Source organism: Oncorhynchus mykiss, chromosome 28 (assembly GCF_057628025.1).
Source record: "Oncorhynchus mykiss isolate SJ-2025 chromosome 28, ASM5762802v1, whole genome shotgun sequence".
NCBI classification, from domain to species: Eukaryota; Metazoa; Chordata; class Actinopteri; order Salmoniformes; family Salmonidae; genus Oncorhynchus; species Oncorhynchus mykiss.
The window spans coordinates 3,712,369-3,731,062 of record NC_143049.1 but is presented as its reverse complement, the minus strand read 5'-3'; the positions used below and the strand labels follow the sequence as shown (position 1 = coordinate 3,731,062).

Here is an 18,694-nt window from a genome sequence, read left to right as displayed (position 1 = left end):
CTAACGCTAAATGCTAACGCGAAATGCTAACTCTAGCTAGCTACTTTTACACAAATGATTGTTTTCCTATGGTTGAGAAGCATATTTTGAAAATCTGAGATGACAGTGTTGTTTACAAAAGGCTAAGCTTGAGAGATGGCATATTTATTTCATTTCATTTGCGATTTTCATAAATAGTTAACGTTGTGTTATGCTAATGAGCTTGCTGATAGATTTACACAATCCTGGATACAGGGGTTTTTTCATAGCTAAACGTGACGCAGAAAACGGAGCGATTTGTCCTAAACAAATAATCTTTCAGGAAAAACTGAACATTTGCTATCTGAGAGTCTCCTCATTGAAAACATCAGAAGTTCTTCAAAGGTAAATGATTTTTTTGAATGCTTTTCTGTTTTTTTGTGTAAATGTTGCCAGCTGAATGCTAATGCTAAATGCTACGTTAGCCATCAATACTGTTACACAAATGCTTGTTTTGCAATGGTTGAGAAGCATATTTTGAAAATCTGAGATGACAGTGTTGTTAACAAAAGGCTAAGCTTGAGAGCTAGCATATTTATTTCATTTAATTTGCGATTTTCATGAATAGTTAACGTTGCGTTATGGTAATGAGCTTGAGTCTGTATTCACGATCCCGGATCCGGGATGGGGAGATCAGAAAGGTTAATGGGTTCAAAGCATATAAATTCAGGAAGGTAGAGGAAAAACTGAAGGATCTGTATGGATGCCAGGGAGACAGAGCAGACAGTGACTGGTTCAACTGATATACAAACACATCAACACGTCTCTTATGCAACCTGTTGCCTCTTGGCTGTTCCTGCCTCTCTTCTACATAGGCAGGTGAGCAGGTAGAGAGGAAGAGAGGGAGGGAGATCGCGAGGGATGACGAGGGGGGGTGGAGGTAGAGATTAAGAGATTAAGAGAGAAATAGGAAGAAAGGAAAGAGACACAGAGACTTGTTATTGAGAGAGGCTGCCGTAGGCAGACCTGGCTACCAAAATAAGACAGGCTATGTGAACACTGCCCACAAAATGAGGTTGAAACTGAGCTGCCAAATATATGACCATATTAGAGACACATATTTCCCTCAGATCAGACAGATCCACAAAGAATTCGAAAAACAAACCCAATTTTGATAAATACCACAGTGTGACAATCCCAGCAGCAAGATTTGAGACCTGTTGCCACAAGAAAAAGGCAACCAGTGAAGAACAAACACCATTGTAAATACAATCCATTTTTATTTTCCCTTTTGAAATTTAACTATTTGCACATCGTTACAACACTGTATATAGACATAATATGACATTTGAAATGTCTTTATTCTTTTGGAACTTCTGTGAGTGTAATGTTTACTGTTAATTTTTATTGTTAATTTCACTTTTGTTTATTACAGTGCCTTGCGAAAGTATTCGGCCCCCTTGAACTTTGCGACCTTTTGCCACATTTCAGGCTTCAAACATAAAGATATAAAACTGTATTTTTTTGTGAAGAATCAACAACAAGTGGGACACAATCATGAAGTGGAACGACATTTATTGGATATTTCAAACTTTTTTAACAAATCAAAAACTGAAAAATTGGGCGTGCAAAATTATTCAGCCCCCTTAAGTTAATACTTTGTAGCGCCACCTTTTGCACTGTATCACTTCACTTGCTTTGGCAGTGTTAACAAATGTTTCCCATGCCAAAAAAGCCATTAAATAAAATTGAATTGAACTAGACACTTCTAGAGAAACAGAAAGGTAAGCAAGAGACAAATAAAGGACAAAGAGATGGGGGAGGAGGCAGAGAGCGGGAAAGAGAAATGAGAGGGAAGCAGACCGGACACCTAGCTATTTGCATAGCAACTGAGGCAGTTCATAAATTCTGCCTACATTCCAAACTGGAAAAAAAGTATTTATTGATAGATAAATAGAGAGATAGAGAGAGAGATAGAGAGAGAGAGAGAAATATAACTACTGTAGGTATTTTTTATGTGTTCGTATGTGTGTGTGTTTGTGTTCAAACCATGCACCATACTACCCACAGGAGTCAGAGCAGAGCCACATGCTGCTAACAACAGGACAGACCAACACCCCTGTTTCCCCTCCATCTCACATAATCTCCCTAAACAAATGCAACAGATATGACTCACAGAAGATATATAGTATGTACACAGAACAAAAATATAAAACGCAACATGCAACAATTTCATAGATTATACTGAGTTACAGTTCATATAAGGAAATCAGTCGATTGGGAATACTGATATGCATCTGTTGGCCATAGATACCTTAAAAAAAGGTATGGGTGTGGATCAGAAAACCAGTCAGTATCTGGTGTGACAATCATTTGCCTGAAGAGCACACTTCTCCAGCGTGCAATGTGGCCATCAAAGGTGAGCATTTGTCCACTGAAGTCGGATACAATGCCAAACTGCAGTCAGGTCAAGACCCTCCCGTTAAAACTTGAGACATCTGTGGCATTGAGTGGTATGACAAGTCTTCACATTTAGAGTGGCCTTTTATTGTCCCAACACAAGGTGCACGTGTGTAATGATCGTGCTGTTTAAACAGCTTCTTGACATGCCACAGTGACTCGGTCAATAAGAAAGTGGTCAGATGAAGCAGATGCTAAGCTAAAGGAATTTTTTGCTAGCACAGACTGGAATATGTTCCGGGGATTCTTCCGATGGCATTGATGAGTCACTGGCTTCATCAATAAGTGCATCAATTACGTCGTCCCCACAGTGACCGTACGTACCCCAACCAGAAGCCATGGATTGCAGGCAACATCCGCACTGAGCTAATGGCTAGAGCTGCCGCTTCCAAGGAGCGGGACTCTAACCCGGAAGCTTATAAGAAATCCCGCTATGCCCTTTGACGAACCATCAAACAGGCAAAGCTTCAATACAGGACTATGATTGGAACGTACTACACCGGTTCCGACGCTCGTTGGACGTGGCTGGGCTTGCAAACTATTACAGACTACAAAGGGAAGCATAGCCGCGAACTGCCCAGTAACAGCTAAATTACTTCTATGCTGGCTTCGAGGCAAGTAACACTGAAAAATGCATGAGAGCATCAGCTGTTCCGGACAACTGTGTGATCACGCTCTCCGTAGCCGATATGAGTAAGACCTTTAAACAGGGCCAGACGGATATCCAGGACGTGAACTCCGAGCATGTGCTGACCAAATGGCAAGTGTCTTCACTGAAATGTTAAACCTGTCCCTGACTGAGTCTAATAGCAACATGTTGCAAGCAGACCACCATAGTCCCTGTACCCTAGGAACACTAAGGTAACCTGCCTAAATGACTACTGACCCGTAGCACTCACGTCTGTAGCCATGAAGTGCTTTGAAAGGTTGGTCATGGCTCACATCAACAACATTATCCCAGAAACCCTAGACCCACTCCAATTTGCATACCGCCCCAACAGATCCACAAATGATACAATCTCTTTAACTGAACACTGCCCTTTCCCACCTGGACAAAAGCAACACCTATGTGAGAATGCTATTCCTTGACTACAGTTCAGCATTCAACACCATAGTGCCCTCAAAGCTAATCACTAAGCTAAGGACCCTGGGACTAAACACCTCCCTCTGCAACTGGATCCTGGACTTCCTGGCGGGCCGCACCCAGGTGGTAAGAGCAGGTAACAACACATCCGCCACGCTGCTCCTCAACACGAGGGTCCCTCAGGGGTGCATGCTCAGTCCCCTACTGTACAGTCTAACCAGACACCTAGGTATATATCCCCTCCTGTTCACTCATGACTGCATGTCCAGGCATGACTCCAACACCATCATCAAGTATGCCGATGACAAAACAGTGGAAGGCCTGATCACCATCAACGATGAGACAGCCTATAGGGAGGAGGTCAAAGACCTGGCCGTGTAGTGCCAGGACAACAAACTCTCCCTCAACATGATCAAGACAATGGAGACAATTGTGGACTACAGGAAAAGGAGGACTGAGCAAACCCCCATTCTCATCGACAGGGATGTAGTTGAGCAGGTTGAGAGCTTCAAGTTCCTTGGTGTCCACATCACCAACAAACTAGAATGGTCTAAACACACTAAGACAGTTGTGAAGAGGGCACGACAAATCATATTACCCCTCAGGATACTGAAAAGATTTGGCATGGGTCAACAGATCCTCAAAAGGTTCTACACCATCGAGAGCATCCTGGTGGGTTGCATCACTGCCTGGTATGGCAACTGCTCGGCCTCCGACCGCAAGGCACTACAGAGGGTAGTGCATACGGCCCAGTACATCACTGGAGCCAAGCTTCCTGCCATCCAGGACCTCTATTCCAGGCGGTGTCGGAGGAAACCACCCTAGTCATAGACTGTTCTCTCTGCTACCGCACGGCAAGCTGTACCGGAGCGCCAAGTCTAGGTCCAAAGGCTTCTTAACAGCCTCTACCCCCTAGCCATGAGACAGCTAATCAAAGGTCTACCCAGACTATTTGCATTACCCCCCCCCCCCTTTTCCACTGCTGCTACTACTATCTGTTTATTAACTATGCATAGACACTTTAATAACTCTACCTACATGTACATATTACCTCAATTACCTCGACTAACCAGTGCCCCCGCACATTGACTCTGTACCAGCACCCCCTGTATATATTTATTTGTTAGTTTTATTTATTTTTTAATTACTTAACACTTTCTTAAACTTCTTAAAGCATTGTTGGTTAAGGGCTGGTAAGTTAACATTTCACTGTAATGTCTACACCTGTGGTATTTGGCGCATGTGGCAAATCCTATTTGATTTGATCTACCCCTCTTAGACTTGCTTTTGATGAGAATAAAATATCTATAACTCAACTTTCGATGTGAATTTGATTGGGTCGCCCAAGAAGTTACATATTGTGGCTTTAATGGTTTCACAAAAATAACTTAATAACGTAGAGTTCTAAGGTTCTATCTGAAACAATATTGAATAGTGTCAGCTATTTTTATTATTTTTTAACTTGATATCATTTTGTTATATTTGATGACTTCATTATTTAATTCCAAGTAATCATCTCATCTTTTTAGAGCTGCTGCCTATGCTGTCTGACAAATTCACAATTTCAGTAGTTCTTCAAAGTAAATAAGGTATACTTTTATGACTGCTGAATGCCAACAGTCAATCAATTAGATAATGGATTTTCAGGTAGAGATGGACTATATATACACAAAGGTATGTGGACACCCCTTAAAATTTGTGGATTTGGCTATTTCAGTCAAACCCATTGCTGACAGATGTATAAAACCAAGCATACAGCCATACAATCTCCATAGGGAAACATTGGCAGTAGAATGGCCCGTATTGTAGAGCTCTATGACTTTCAACGTGGCACCGTCATAGGATGCCACCATTCCTACTAGTCAGTTTTTAAAATTTCTGCCCTGCTAAAGCTGCCGGGGTCATCTAAGTGCTGTTATTGTAAAGTGGAAACATGTAGGAGCAACAACGGATCAGCCACCAAATGGTAGGCCACACAAGCTCACAAAATGGGACCGCCGAGTGCTGAAGCACGTAATGGCTGGAGTAGTGTAAAGTTCGCCGCCATTGGACTCTGGAGTAGTGGAATCGTGTTCTCTGGAATGATGAATCCCGCTTCACCATCTGGCAGAAACTAAGTTTGACGGATGCCAGGAGAACGCTACCTGCCCCAATGCATAGTGCTAACTGTTAAGTTTGGTGGTGGAGGAATAATTGCCTAATGCTGTTTTTCATGGTTTAGGCTAGGCCCTTTAGTTCCAGTGAAGGGAAATCTTAATGCTACTTAATGCTACTACAATGACATTCTAGTAGATTCTATGCTTCCCAATTGAGATAGTTTGGGGTGAGTTGGACCGCAGAGTGAAGGAAAAGCAGCCAACAAGTGCTCAGCATATGTGGGAACTCCTTCAAGACTGTTGGAAAATCATTCCTCATGAAGTTGGTTGAGAGAATGCCAAGAGTGTGCAAAGCTGTCATCAATGCAAACGGTGGCTATTTTGAAGAATCTCACATTTAAAATATGTTTTGATTTGTGTAACACTTTTTTGGTTACTACATGATTCCATATGTGTTACTTCATAGTATTGATGTCTTCACTATTATTCTACAATTTAGAAAATAATACAAAATTAAGAAAACCCCTTGAATGAGTAGGTGTTCAAAGTGGTACTGTAAAAACAACTGATATTTCGGATAATCGCTCAGCACTAACACACACACAGCTGTTTGCGGACGCACATACCCGTGACATCTCTGTTGACATACTTTCACTGGAATATGCAAATGACAACAGCATGTGGTTTGAAAAACTGCCCCAGAGCACTCAGGACCTCAGACTGGGGCAAAGGTTCACCTTCCAACAGGACAATGACACTAAGCACACAGCCAAGACAAAGCAGGAGTGGCTTTGGGACAAGTCTCTGAATGTCCTTGAGTGGCCAAGCCAGAGCCCAGACTTGAACCCGATCAAACATCTTTGGAGAGAACTAAAGAAAGTTATACAGCGACGCTCCCCATCCAACCTGACAGAGCTCGAGAGGATCTACAGAGAAGAAAGGGAGAAACTCTCAAATACATGTGTGCCCAGCTTGTAGCGTCATACTCAAGAAGACTCGAGGCTGTAATCGCTGACAAAGGTGCTTCAACAAAGTACTGACTATAAATGGTCTAATCTGAATACTTACGTAAATGTCATATTTCAGTTTTTCATTTCTAAAAACCTGTTTTTGTCATTATGGGGTATTGTGTGTAGATTGATGAGGGAAAAAAACGATTTAATACAATTTAGAATAACATAATGTGGAAAAAGTCAAGGTCCTTTGCTGTTGTTCTGGGACTGATTTGCACTTTTCGCACCAAATATGTTCATCTCTAGGAGATAGAACACGTCTCCTCCTGAGTGGTATGACGGCTGCGTGGTCCCATGGTGTTTATACTTGCATACTATTGTTTGTACAGATGAACGTGATACCGTCAGGCATTTGGAAATTGCTCCCAAGGATGAACCAGACACGTGGAGGTCTACATTATTTTTCTGAGGTCTTGGCTGATTTCTTTTGATTTTCCCATGATGTCAAGCAGAGGCACAGAGTTTGAAGGTAGGCCTTAAATAAATAAATCCACAGGTACACCTCCAATTAACTCAAATGATGTCAGTTAGCCTATCAGAAGCTTCTAAAGCATTGACATTATTTTCTGGAATTTTCCAAGCTGTTTAAAGGCACAGTCAACTTAGTGCATGTAAACTTCTGACCCACTGGAATTGTGATACATTGAATTACAAGTGAAATAATCTGTCTGTAAACAATTGTTGGAAAAATTACTCGTGTCATGAACAAAGTAGATGTCCTAACTGACTTGCCAAAACTATAGTTTGTTAACATGAAATTTGTGGAGTGGTTGAAAAACGAGTTTTAATGACTCCAACCTAAGTGTATGTAAACTTCCGACTTTAGCTGTAGCTTGCAATTTGGGTTGCTCATTTTGGGGAATATTCAGGAGGTGGAAACTTTCCGTGGGCAATTAACGGGAATATATGTGAATTAACTGAAATATATGCAAATTAATATTAATATAATTTAAATATAGATGTTTTTTTGCATTGGATATATTTACCACATCATATGGAGACAGAAACATAAACCTTATCATAATTAGACATAAATGCAAATGATTAAGTCCTTCCAAAAGAAATTTAAAAAACAATTTACAAGGACCAGTTGCGCTCTGAGGCGGCTGATGTTGGTGGGATTTGGAGAGAGATGGAGGCAACAGGGGAAAGAGCCTCAGATCCACAAAGTCCCTTCCACCAGGTGGCTGATGAGATATATTGGCAAGACTTCCATATTGCATCTCCATCCCAAAGCCCTTGTTTGGAAGTGTACTTCGCCAGACCGCCAAGAATCTTACCCTCATCCAGGCCAAGGTGGCGAGAAACGGTAGGGATGACCCCAAAGGCCTTGTTGATCTCTGCACCAGACAGGATGCTTATGCCAGCATACTTGGGGTCCAACATGTACGTACGCTGCGGCGTGGATGGGCTTCAGGCAAAAGTCTTCACGCTTTTTGATACATTTCAGAACCGCAATTTCCTCTGCTTGGAGCAACAGTGAAGTGGGAAGGGCTGTACGGATTTCTTCTCTTACATCTGAAAACAGAGTCTGAACATCAGACAGGATGGCATTGTCTCCCCCAATCCGTGCAATGGCTACTGCTATAAGTTTCAGGAGTTTCAGGCTGCTTACCACTCTCTCCCAAAATACATCAACCAGGAGGATCCTCTTGATGGGGCTGTCCATATCGGCAGACTGTGATATGGCCATTTCTTGGAGAGACTCCTTCCCCTCCAGGAGACTTTCAAACATGATGACAACACCACCCCAATGGGTGTTGCTGGGCAGCTTCAATGTGGTGCTCTTATTCTTCTCACTTTGCTTGGTGTGGTAGATTGCTGATATAACTTGATGGCCCTTCACATACCTAATCATTTCCTTGGCTCTCTTGTAGAGTGTATCCATTGTTTTCAGTGCCATGATGTCCTTGAGGAGCAGGTTCAATGCATGAGCAGCACAGCCAATGGGTGTGATGTGAGGGTGGGACTCCTCCACTTTAGACCAAGCAGCCGTCATGTTCGCAGCATTGTCTGTCACCAGTGAAAATACCTTCTGTGGTCCAAGGTCATTGATGACTGCCTTCAGCTCATCTGAAATGTAGAGACCGGTGTGTCTGTTGTCCCTTGTGTCTGTGCTCTTGTAGAATACTGGCTGAAGGGTGGAGATGATGTAGTTAATTATTCTTTGCCCACGAACATTCGACCACCCATCAGAGATGATTGCAATACAGTCTGCTTTCTCTATGATTTGCTTGACCTTCATTTGAACTCTGTTGAACTCTGCATCCAGCAAATGAGTAGATAAAGCATGTCTGGTTGGAGGGGTGTATACACAGCTCGAGCAAGACATTCATCAGAATTTCTCTGACTACGTTCCTACATTGAGTAAAAAAAAACTTCTGATTCCAGGAGGACCATGAGCTGTTGCTATCGATAAGGTGTCTTGAGTCATCATTTTCACCTCAAATAGAAGTAGAGGGACTTTTGTCAGAGGTTACTTTCTGTGAGCGCTGAGTGAACTATATGCATTTGGCCAGATGATTCTGCATCTTTGTTGCATTCTTCACATTTGATTTGGCACAGTATTCGCAAATGTACACAGCTTTTACTTCTACATTAGCTGCAGTGAAATGTCTCCACACATCAGATAGTGCCTGTGGCATTTTCCTGTAAAGAGTATAAAAAAATAAGTAAAAATAAAAACAAATGATATTCCATGTACAGATAAATATTTAAGCAGTTAGATTAAAACAACTTCTTTGTAAGATAAATGTTTTAAAATTAAACATGTATGGAAACAGGTGAATTAACACTCAGTTAGCAGGCTCAAGCAAGCTAAAACCCACATGGTACCAAAAACTAACTAGCAGAAATTGTTAACAAGTTAGAAATGACTTAAACAAACTTTGCTGTAGGCTACTATTTACTAGTTAACAAAAAAGAATGTGTCATAAAATATATTCACCCCCACCCCCCGGCATTGTAATCAAAACGTACCAGTAAGCATGTGGTCCTTGGATCAGACTGTGTAGTAGTGTGGGCTCAATAGCATCTCATTAGTGTGCAAGATCTTGAGAATCGGCTGTACATGTGATGGAAGAGTGCACTGCACATGTGATGCAGAGGGTTTCAATTCCATCAAATTGGGGATAGTTGAAACATAATATGTGTATCCCACAACAAAGGTCACTGTTATAAGCTAACTTTGTTGATGAATTTAAGCTAAATTCCCGGGCTTAACTTCCCAAGGAAAATTCCTGGAAAAATGTCTGAAATTTACCCGAAGGTTTCCGACCCTTTGCAACCCTACTTGCAATAATAGTGTTTAACATGACTTTAGAATGACTACTGTCGTGGAAAATTGCAAGATTATGTTATAAAGATTACGTTACAGTGCTTGTATTACATTATAATAGTTGTTACAATCGACAGAATAGAGTATTGTGTGTGTGTGTTCCAATGAGGATGGGCCTCTATGAGATAGCACTGACAGAGGAGATTTACGATGTCTTTGGGTAATAAAGCCTAAAGAGCATTCCAGATAACATGAGGTAATGTTATTGTGCTATACCATACCAGGGTGAGACGGGTTCCAGTTTGGAGTAGGAGGGGGCCAGACACTGGTCTTTACAATGAGAACTGTTGACACAGCTATAAAACATAGCAGACAGTAACTGCTATCTTTCATACAACTCTTAACCTTTGTGAACTGTTCCTAAGATCCTGTGATTCGTCATGTAAGTTGAGGGGGGTGTATCTTGGCTATAAAAGATCTTTGTACTTTTCTGTTGGTACTTTTCAATGGTTCATTAGAGATAGCGCATCATTGGAAGTCACAAAGGCTATTGCAAAGCTCTTATTAAAAATATGTTGTTTAAGTGTAACTCTGACTGGTGTGTGAAGTTTGTAACTCTCTCCTCATTTGGTAAAGCAGAAAAATGCCACCACATTACCTCATCTCTGTACCGCACACATACAATTATCTGTAAGGTCCCTCAGTCGAGCAGTGAATTTCAAACACAGATTCAACCACAAAGACCTGGTAGGTTTTCCACTACCTCGCAAAGAAGTGCACCTACTGGTAAACGGGTAAAAAAAATACCCCTTTTAGTATGGTGAAGTTGTTAATTACACTTTGGATGGGGTATAAGTACACCCAGACACTTTCGGTGAGGAAGGAAATTGCTCAGGGATTTCACCATGAGGCCAATGGTGAGATTAATGGCTGTGTTAGGACAGTAGTTACTCCACAATACTAACCTAAATGACAAGAGTGAAAAGAAGGAAGCCTGTACAGAATAAAAATAGTCCAAAACATGCATCCTGTTTGCAATAAGCCACTAAAGTAAAACTGTCCTGAATACAAAGCATTATGGGGCTGCATCATGTATGCTTGTCATCGACAAGGACTAAGGAGTTTTTTAGGATAAAAGGAAACGGAATAGAGATAAGCACAGGCTAAATCCTGGAGGAAAACCTATTTCAGTCTGCTTTCCAACAGACACTAGGAGACATATTCACCTTTCAGCAGGACAATAACACAAGGCCAAATATACATTGTAGTTGCTGACCAAGACGACATTGAATGTCCCTGAGGGGCATAGTTACAGTTTTGACTTAAATCGGATTGAAAATCTATGGCAAGAGTTGAGAATCGCTGTCTAGCAAAATATTTGCAAAACACGTTTTCACTTTGTCATTATGGGGTATTGTGTGTAGAGAGAGAAAAATATATATAACACAACAACATGTGGAATCTGTAACACAACAAAATGTGGAACAAGTCAAGGGGTATGAATACTTTCTGAAGGCACTGTAGATAAACAGGAAGATAAGTAATGGGTGTCTGATCAAAAATCTGTAAAGGGAGATCACCTGCTTACTTTGTCCAGACCCCTTGGAGTTCTTCACATTTTATTGTGTTACAAAGTGGGATTAACATGGTTTTAATTGTCTTTTTGTCAATAATAATTTTGTCAATAATATACTCAAAGTGGAAGATTAATAAAACATTTCATAACTAAAATATATTTATTGTATAAGTATTCAGGCCCTATGTTTAGGCAAGCCTAAATTAGTTCAGGAGTAAAATTTGGCCTAACAAATCACATGGACTCAGTCTGTCGACATGATTTTTAAATGACTAACCCTTCCTCTGTCCCAGATACATACAACATCTGTAAGATCCCTCAGTCAAGTATTGAATTTCAAGCACAGATTCAACTACAAAGAGCAGGGAGCTTTTCGAAAGCCTCCTAAATAAGGGCAGTGATGGGCAACAATCACAAATCAGACTAGCGCATACGCTGAGAGTCGGGAAGCAAGTTCAGGGAGTGTATTTAACAAATAAATGTACATATAACAAAACAAGAAACACGGGTAGCGTACAGACATGAACACTGGAACAGAAACAATAACGCCTGGGGAAAGAACCAAAGGGAGTGTCATATGTAGGGAAGGTAATCAGGCAGGAGATAGAGTCCAGGTGAGTCTGATCAGGCGCTGGTGCGCGTAACGATGGTGACAGGTGTGCGTAATAATGTGCAGCCTGGTGACCTTGAGCGCCGGAGAGGTAGTATACCTGACACAGAATATCTCTTTAATCATGGTCTGGTTAATAATTATGCTGTGTATTATGTATTAAACCCCCCAGACACCTCAAACATACAGTGGTCCTTCTGAACTGAGCTGCAGGAGAGGAATGAAACTGCTCAGGAACGTTACCATGAGGCCAATGGTGATTTTAACCAGCAAAAACCTAGAGCAAAACATGCTTCAGTCTGCTTTACACCAGACACTGAGAGGAATTCACCTTTCAGTAGGACAATAACTTACAACACAAGGCCAAATCTACACTGGAGTTGCTCACCAAGAAGATATTGAATGTTCCTAAGTGGCCAAGTTACAGTTTTTACTTAAATCTGCTTGAAATAGACTTGAGACTTAAAAATGGCTGTCTAGCCATGATCAACAACCAACTTGACAGAGCTTGAAGAATTTTGAGAAGAATAATAGGCAAATATTGCACAATCAAGGTGTGTAACGCTCTTAGAGACTTACCCAGAAACACTCAGAGCTGGAATGGATGCCAAAATGTGTTTATGTATGGACTCAGGGAGCTGAATACTTAAGCAACAACTATATTTTAGTTATTAGTTAATTAGTTCATTTTTATTCATCTTATAAAAAGAAAAACGTATATTTTTTGGTCCACCTTGACGTTAGAGTATTTTGTGTAGATTGTTGACAAAAACTGACAATTCAATCCATTTAAATCCCACCTTGTAACAATAAATTGTGACAAAATCCAAGGGGTCTGAATACTTTTGCAAGGCACTGTATATATAATTTGATAAAGACGATGATGATGAAATAACAGGGTGTCTGAACAGTGACCTGCTTACCTTCCCCAGTAGGACCACCATCTTGTGTCTCCAGCGTCCTTTGTTGAGTGAAGCAACTCGGATCCATAGGTTGAGCTGAGAGTTGTACATCCACACATCTCTGCCGTTGATACGGCCCCCTGGAAAACACACACAACACCGTTAGCCTTGACACTGAGTGATTTAGGATGATGTTAGCCCACTGAACGCAAGCCTAGGCATTAACTCTGAGAGCTAGCCAGAGTGTTAGGCAAAGTTACTCAACACGTGAGTGTAGTTTACCGAACCGTCTCTGCTACACCAGTGTTTTTTAGCTAACTTGTCATCATCGTCTTTGGTTGTTTTCACTAATCTCAAATTTAATTGTATTGACACACAGCAATAGCCAAAAAAACAAAGCCTGTATCAACCCCAAAATAAGCCCTTGGTTCCAATTCAAACCAATTTAATCTAATAAAGACATTTCTTCATAAATAGAATAAGTTGATCTTGAGCAACATCCAAACTGTGAATGGGTTATGTATTTGGGTTGAAATGTCAAGGCCACATTTAGTAAGGCACAGCTGACACTAAGTACGGTTACATGCACACAATAATCTGATTATTGTGGATAGTCAGATTAATATAATAATTAGATTTAAACGTTTACATGCTCTGCAAGAATGATTTCCCTAATAATTATGTTTACATGAACACAAGCTACCTGACGGCACTCTGATAAATGCAGGAAAAAATTGCCAATCAATATGTATGTTCGACCACAGCGAGCATGTTATTTTTGCGAAGCGCATTTGATTCCGACATATAAAGTTTGTATATGAAAACTACTTCTAAGATGCAAACATTCAGGAGGCTCACTCAGCTGGTGCTAACACGTGCAGATCAAAAATATTGCCATTTAAGGTGTTGTTAACATGTCCTAATAATTAAAAAGATTGCTCAGAAAACCAGGTGTTTTGTGAATCGTCTGCCTACTGCCAGTTTAATATAAAAAGTATTACTGTGCAATGTGTGCATGTAAACATACTCACTGTCTTATCTGAGTGAAAGGTTTGAGCTAGGCTTTATGGGCAATCCTGCTGATCAAAGTGTACTTCAACATGGAGCAAACAACACACACGTATGTCATGAACACACATACACACAAACACCATGGCTACTTTACAGGTGCTTACAAACACAACACACACGACATGCATGACACAACCACGCGCAACCGGACTTTTTACAGGGCCTTCAAACACAGCACATACGTATAGCACATGCATTCCCCTGCCTAGCACAAGACTTTAAATGAGAAACAGGATATCTTCATTTTCTATAAAGCAGCAGTCGGATTATTTCTCCTACTCCCGGTCTCTACCCACTCCCGGTTAAAGATTTTTTTTATTTTTTATATTCTCCTCCGTGAGAAGGAACAACAACATGTGTAGCTATTAAGCCAACCAGGTTACATACACCTCTCTCTCTCTCCCTCTCTCTCTCCCTCCCTCCCTCCCTCCCTTTCCCTCCCTCCCTCCCTCCCTCCCTCCCTGAGTCAATCAAAAGGCCCCACTGATCCTTGCGAAAAACAAAGACACGGCACTGAACAAACACTACTTTTTTGCTAACACACGAGAGAAACAAAGGGCTATAGAATAAAGCCGTAAAAACACCAGGAAAAGTTATATATTTTAAGGAAGAGAGGTGCAAACTGTAACTTAGAAGCAGTAAAGTACTGTACATTAGTTCCCTCTGAAGTAATATGAAGATGTTGGGAGATTGACATGAATGCTGAGTGTCCAAGAAAGAAACCCTCTTCAGAATCATCCTTCTAAACAAATAGATGGTTCAGTGTTTGGGAGGCTATGTTGAGAGAGAGTGGAGGAAAAAAGACTAACCAGTATGGCCATGCATATTAGCCAGACTCAGCATCAACAAAATCACACAACAACAAGATGAACAACAATAAGCAAGTAAACCAGGCGATAAGTCATATTGTGACATAAAAACATATCCAATAGCATAATTATGTGTCTTAATTACAAAATATGATACATAAAATATAATTGGTAAGCTTTTAAACTAATTGCTAAGCTTTAAAAGATCAGAAGTCCCATCTACATTTCCCCCCTCCAGTTCTAAACTGAGATGCCCCAACTGACAGGAGGAGCAGCTGATTTAATAAAAGGACTTAACATAGCATAATAGTTGGGCTTATCGTCTAACAACGAAATTAAATGATTTCTCAATCCGTCACAGTCTGTTGGGCTTAGAATGGGTGTTTAACCATAATTAAGAAATGGTGGCTGTGTACTGCAGTAAACAGCAACATATACAAGGCTGGCCAGCAAAAACAAATGTGTTGGTATCTTTTGGGACTCGCCAAGACGGTTAACTAGTTATGTTCATATGTCCATTGAGATAAACCCCTCCTATATGTGAAAATTATGTCTGAAACATAATAATACGTGGCTGCCACCTGCCACCTATTTTAGGTGAAGATTAAGGAAAGGACACAAGAAGTCATGTTATCAGTAATAGCACATTGCCATTGTTACTTTTTAGGGGTGGGTAGTGGTATGGGACTATTGTATAACCCTCTAATAGTTGTGTCTGTCTGTCATTCAGAACACAAGGTATTGATGACTACCCCATAGGCCCCTATCGGTCTCCAAAAAACAAACAAAGCATATGACAAGAACCAGTTTTCTAGACAAAAAAAGACAAAAATACTTCAAAGTGCACCATGACATTGAACCTACTCATAAGCTTTTCAAACCAGGTCTGTTCTCACAGGAAGCAAGTGTTGGTCAAATACTCCTAATCATGAGATCGTAGAGAGGAACAAACTTGCACGCTAAAAATACCCCTTAGGAAATGTCAAGGAGAGGGGCATCAAGAAAAGAATGGCACTGGAGTGAATAGCAACCGTTTTACGGGCTCATGACAAATTGCACTATTTCGTCATTTTTGCGCTGATCTGAACTTTTTTTTGTACATAATGTTTTCTCCGTTTCCTTTGATTGAAAACAGCTTCTGGCATTAATAAAGGACAAAGATCAAATCCCACAACACCAGCTCTGATGCTCATCGGATGTGTCAGCGGTTACAGACTATCACGGATTACAAAGGGGAACCCAGCCGCGAGCTTCCCTTCTATGCTCGCCAGGTAACCAACACTGAACCATGCATGAGAGCACCAGATGTTCCGGACAACTGTGTAATCCTGCTCTCTGTAGCCAAAGTTAACATTCACAAGGCTGCAGGGCCAGGTGAATTACCAGGACGCGTACTCATCGCCCTGCGCGGACCAGCCTGACCTTTTAAACCTCTCCCTGACCCAGTCTGTAATACCTACAGTGCCTTGCGAAAGTATTCGGCCCCCTTGAACTTTGCGACCTTTTGCCATATTTCAGGCTTCAAACATAAAGATATAAAACTGTATTTTTTTGTGAAGAATCAACAACAAGTGGGACACAATCATGAAGTGGAACGACATTTATTGGATATTTCAAACTTAAAAATTGGGCGTGCAAAATTATTCAGCCCCCTTAAGTTAATACTTTGTAGCGCCACCTTTTGCTGCGATTACAGCTGTAAATCGCTTAGGGTATGTCTCTATCAGTTTTGCACATCGAGAGACTGACATTTTTTCCCATTCCTCCTTGCAAAACAGCTCGAGCTCAGTGAGGTTGGATGGAGAGCATTTGTGAACAGCAGTTTTCAGTTCTTTCCACAGATTCTTGATTGGATTCAGGTCTGGACTTTGACTTGGCCATTCTAACACCTGGATATGTTTATTTTTGAACCATTCCATTGTAGATTTTGCTTTATGTTTTGGATCATTGTCTTGTTGGAAGACAAATCTCCGTCCCAGTCTCAGGTCTTTTGCAGACTCCATCAGGTTTTCTTCCAGAATGGTCCTGTATTTGGCTCCATCCATCTTCCCATCAATTTTAACCATCTTCCCTGTCCCTGCTGAAGAAAAGCAGGCCCAAACCATGATGCTGCCACCACCATGTTTGACAGTGGGGATGGTGTGTTCAGCTGTGTTGCTTTTACGCCAAACATAACGTTTTGCATTGTTGCCAAAAAGTTCAATTTTGGTTTCATCTGACCAGAGCACCTTCTTCCACATGTTTGGTGTGTCTCCCAGGTGGCTTGTGGCAAACTTTAAACAACACTTTTTATGGATATCTTTAAGAAATGGCTTTCTTCTTGCCACTCTTCCATAAAGGCCAGATTTGTGCAATATACGACTGATTGTTGTCCTATGGACAGAGTCTCCCACCTCAGCTGTAGATCTCTGCAGTTCATCCAGAGTGATCATGGGCCTCTTGGCTGCATCTCTGATCAGTCTTCTCCTTGTATGAGCTGAAAGTTTAGAGGGATGGCCAGGTCTTGGTAGATTTGCAGTGGTCTGATACTCCTTCCATTTCAATATTATCGCTTGCACAGTGCTCCTTGGGATGTTTAAAGCTTGGGAAATCTTTTTGTATCCAAATCCGGCTTTAAACTTCTTCACAACAGTATCTCGGACCTGCCTGGTGTGTTCCTTGTTCTTCATGATGCTCTCTGCGCTTTTAACGGACCTCTGAGACTATCACAGTGCAGGTGCATTTATACGGAGACTTGATTACACACAGGTGGATTGTATTTATCATCATTAGTCATTTAGGTAAACATTGGATCATTCAGAGATCCTCACTGAACTTCTGGAGAGAGTTTGCTGCACTGAAAGTAAAGGGGCTGAATAATTTTGCACGCTCAATGACTGGGCAGTAATCAAGATAAGACCAAACTTGGCACTGCAAGACTTGTTTTGTGGAGTGGGGTGCCAAAAAAGCAGAGCATCTCTTTATCACGGACAGACCTCTCCCCATCTTTTTAACCATTTAATCAATGTGTTTTTACCATGAAAGTTTTTGTATCCAACGTAACACCAAGTAATTTAGTCTCCTCAACATGCTCAACAGCCACATTATTCATTATCAGATTTAGTGGAGGTTTAGAACTTAGGGAAAACTTGTACCAAATACAATGCTTTTAGTTTTAGAGATGTTCAGGATTAGTTTATAACTGGCCATCCATTCTAAAACAGTGATTTCACTAGACGTGGTTGCTTATGTGTATAATGTTGAATCATTAGCATACATAGACACACAGGCTTCTGTGATATGGCAGAGTTTGAAAGCCAATAACTAGTTATGGTCAATAACATCCAAAGCAGCACTAAAATCTATCAATACAGCTCCCACAATCTTATTGTTATTAATTTCTTTCAACCATTCATCAATCATTTGTGTCAGTCCCGTCATTTGTGTTGTTATCAAGCATGCTGAAAGTCAATCAAATGTATTTATAAAGCCCTTCTTACATCAGCTGATGTCACAAAGTGCGGTACAGAAACACAGTGTCGTGTCTTTGGCTATGCCGGAATAAGTGATACGACATGCTATTCTATAAAATCCTTTCTCTGTAATTAATATTACCTGATTGAGCTAATCATGAAAATGTAATTAACTAGAGGCACCACAAAATAATATTTATAGAGCTGTTATTTTCACTCTTAAAGACCTAGTAATATTTTACATCAATAGCAGTCAATATTAATCGTCATCTTAATTCAGTCTCATCTGAAAGTTGTAAATTCTTGTAAATCTTCACGAACCCTGGCTAACAAGTTGAATCAGCAATACAAAATTGGGTTAAATATTTACTTACTAAATACTTAAC

General features: G+C 40.8%; 1 protein-coding gene and 1 long non-coding RNA gene across 2 annotated transcripts in view; one reads left to right on the top strand and one right to left on the bottom strand.

Annotated features, from left to right (window-relative positions):
- Positions 1-18,694, top strand: part of LOC149970667 (uncharacterized) — a 271,764-nt gene that overhangs the window by 206 nt on the left and 252,864 nt on the right. The window contains exon 2 of the long non-coding RNA XR_016492960.1: positions 302-363. This is a non-coding gene — a long non-coding RNA (uncharacterized LOC149970667). The remainder of the gene's footprint in view (positions 1-301; positions 364-18,694) is intronic.
- Positions 1-18,694, bottom strand: part of LOC110508347 (kelch-like protein 24) — a 52,539-nt gene that overhangs the window by 18,099 nt on the left and 15,746 nt on the right. Inside the window, exon 5 of the mRNA XM_021588796.3 lies at positions 12,998-13,116. Coding sequence (XP_021444471.3) covers positions 12,998-13,116 — 119 coding nt within the window. The remainder of the gene's footprint in view (positions 1-12,997; positions 13,117-18,694) is intronic.